We start from the raw sequence: 1,567 nt of genomic DNA, 5'->3' as shown, positions 1-1,567 counted from the left end.
GCACGTAATGGCCCGTCACACAGGTGAGAAGTCTCATCAATGTCCTCACTGTGATTATAAATCAGTAGAATCTAGAAGTATGAAAAGACATATAATGGTCCGTCATATAGGTGAGAAGTCACATCAATGTCCTCATTGTGATTATAAATCAGTTACATTTGGAGTCTTGAAAAGCCATATAATGGTCCGTCACACAGGTGAGAAGCCTCATCAATGTCCTCATTGTGATTATAAATCAGTTAGATCTGGTGATTTGAAAAAACATATAATTGCTCGTCATACAGGTGAGAAGTCCCATCAATGTCCTCACTGTGATTATAAATCAGTAGAATCTAGAAGTATGATAAGGCATATAACGGCCCAACACATGGGTGAGAAATCTCAACAGTGTCCTTACTGTGATTATAAATCAGCGGGATCTAGACAAATAAAAAGCCATATAATGGGCCATCACACAGTTGAAAAGTCTCATCAATGTCCTCACTGTGATTATAAATCAGCAAGACCTGGAGATTTGAAAAAGCATATAATGGGCCGTCACACAGGTGAAAAGTCCCATCAATGTCCTCACTGTGATTATAGATCAATACAATCTGGAGATCTGAAAAAACATATAATGGCTCGTCATACTGATGAGAAATTAAAAAAATAAAATAAAAAACAATGTTTCTTGGGTTTGGGGTGTCATCAGTTGTGAAATGTAACATTTTGGTTCAGCCCTGATAAAGTAGAATTGCTTTTTAAAGCTAAAAGAATGAAATAGACTTCTTTCACCATACAGGAACATAAAGGTTCATTCTTTTAGTTAGGTGATGTGAGTGTAATCTGTCCTGCTTGCAATTTTTGTTTGTTTTTAATTTACTTATGTATTAGTTTTAATTTAAACTTGTGCGTACATGTGCATAATTGTAAATTGTATGGAAAATGCTCTCTTGCCAGAAGATAGGTTAAAAGTTAAATTAAGGCCCCAAAGATTATGAAAATATTGAGGTACTTATATTAGTTTTTCCTGTAAATGTTTTACAAACTTTATTTAAAATCGAGGATTTTATTTAAAATTTCACTAATGTATAATGTATTGCAGTAATATTTTGAGTCTTTTATCAAATAGAAACAAAGAGTACAAACTGTTACAATGAGCAGAACATAGACATTGGAAATTGAACTATTAAAAGTTACTATTATTAATAATATCAAAAAAAGTTGATCAAGATAAATAGTGTTGAGAAATCATGGTTATTTTAATGATAAAAGAAAATATATGTTTTAATGTTTACTATGTAAAAAGTTAAATTTTTGTCATCATAATCAATATACCCCCTTTGCCGCTTGCACAGTGTTGGGTTACGATTTATAAAGTCTGAACCAGATGTCTCGTTCTTGGACCTACTCTCTTTTCCTACTCCAATCCATATCCCGCCTCCTTAACTCCTCCCAGGAAATGTGTGGCTTCCTCATGGCCTTCTTCCCTCCATGATGTAATATGCCCCTTCTGATAAAATTGTTCCTGCCTATGTAACCTGCGACCATCATGGAAACTTATTTTTCGCTTAAGTTCTTCGTTTTT

General features: G+C 33.8%; 1 protein-coding gene across 1 annotated transcript in view; it reads left to right on the top strand.

The window, feature by feature from the left end:
* LOC106684951 (zinc finger autosomal protein) overlaps nucleotides 1–652 on the top strand; it is an 11,628-nt gene extending 10,976 nt beyond the window's left edge. Inside the window, exon 6 of the mRNA XM_067051344.1 lies at nucleotides 24–652. Within this exon, the coding sequence (XP_066907445.1) occupies nucleotides 24–652 (629 nt within the window). The remainder of the gene's footprint in view (nucleotides 1–23) is intronic.
* The last annotated feature ends 915 nt before the right edge of the window (nucleotides 653–1,567 follow it).

The sequence above is a fragment of the Halyomorpha halys genome, unplaced genomic scaffold (genome assembly GCF_000696795.3).
Source record: "Halyomorpha halys isolate HHAL.00 unplaced genomic scaffold, Hhal_1.1 Scaffold1281.1, whole genome shotgun sequence".
Classification (NCBI taxonomy): Eukaryota; Metazoa; Arthropoda; class Insecta; order Hemiptera; family Pentatomidae; genus Halyomorpha; species Halyomorpha halys.
Note: the sequence above shows the minus strand (reverse complement) of the source record. Positions and strands in the feature narration are given on the sequence as shown.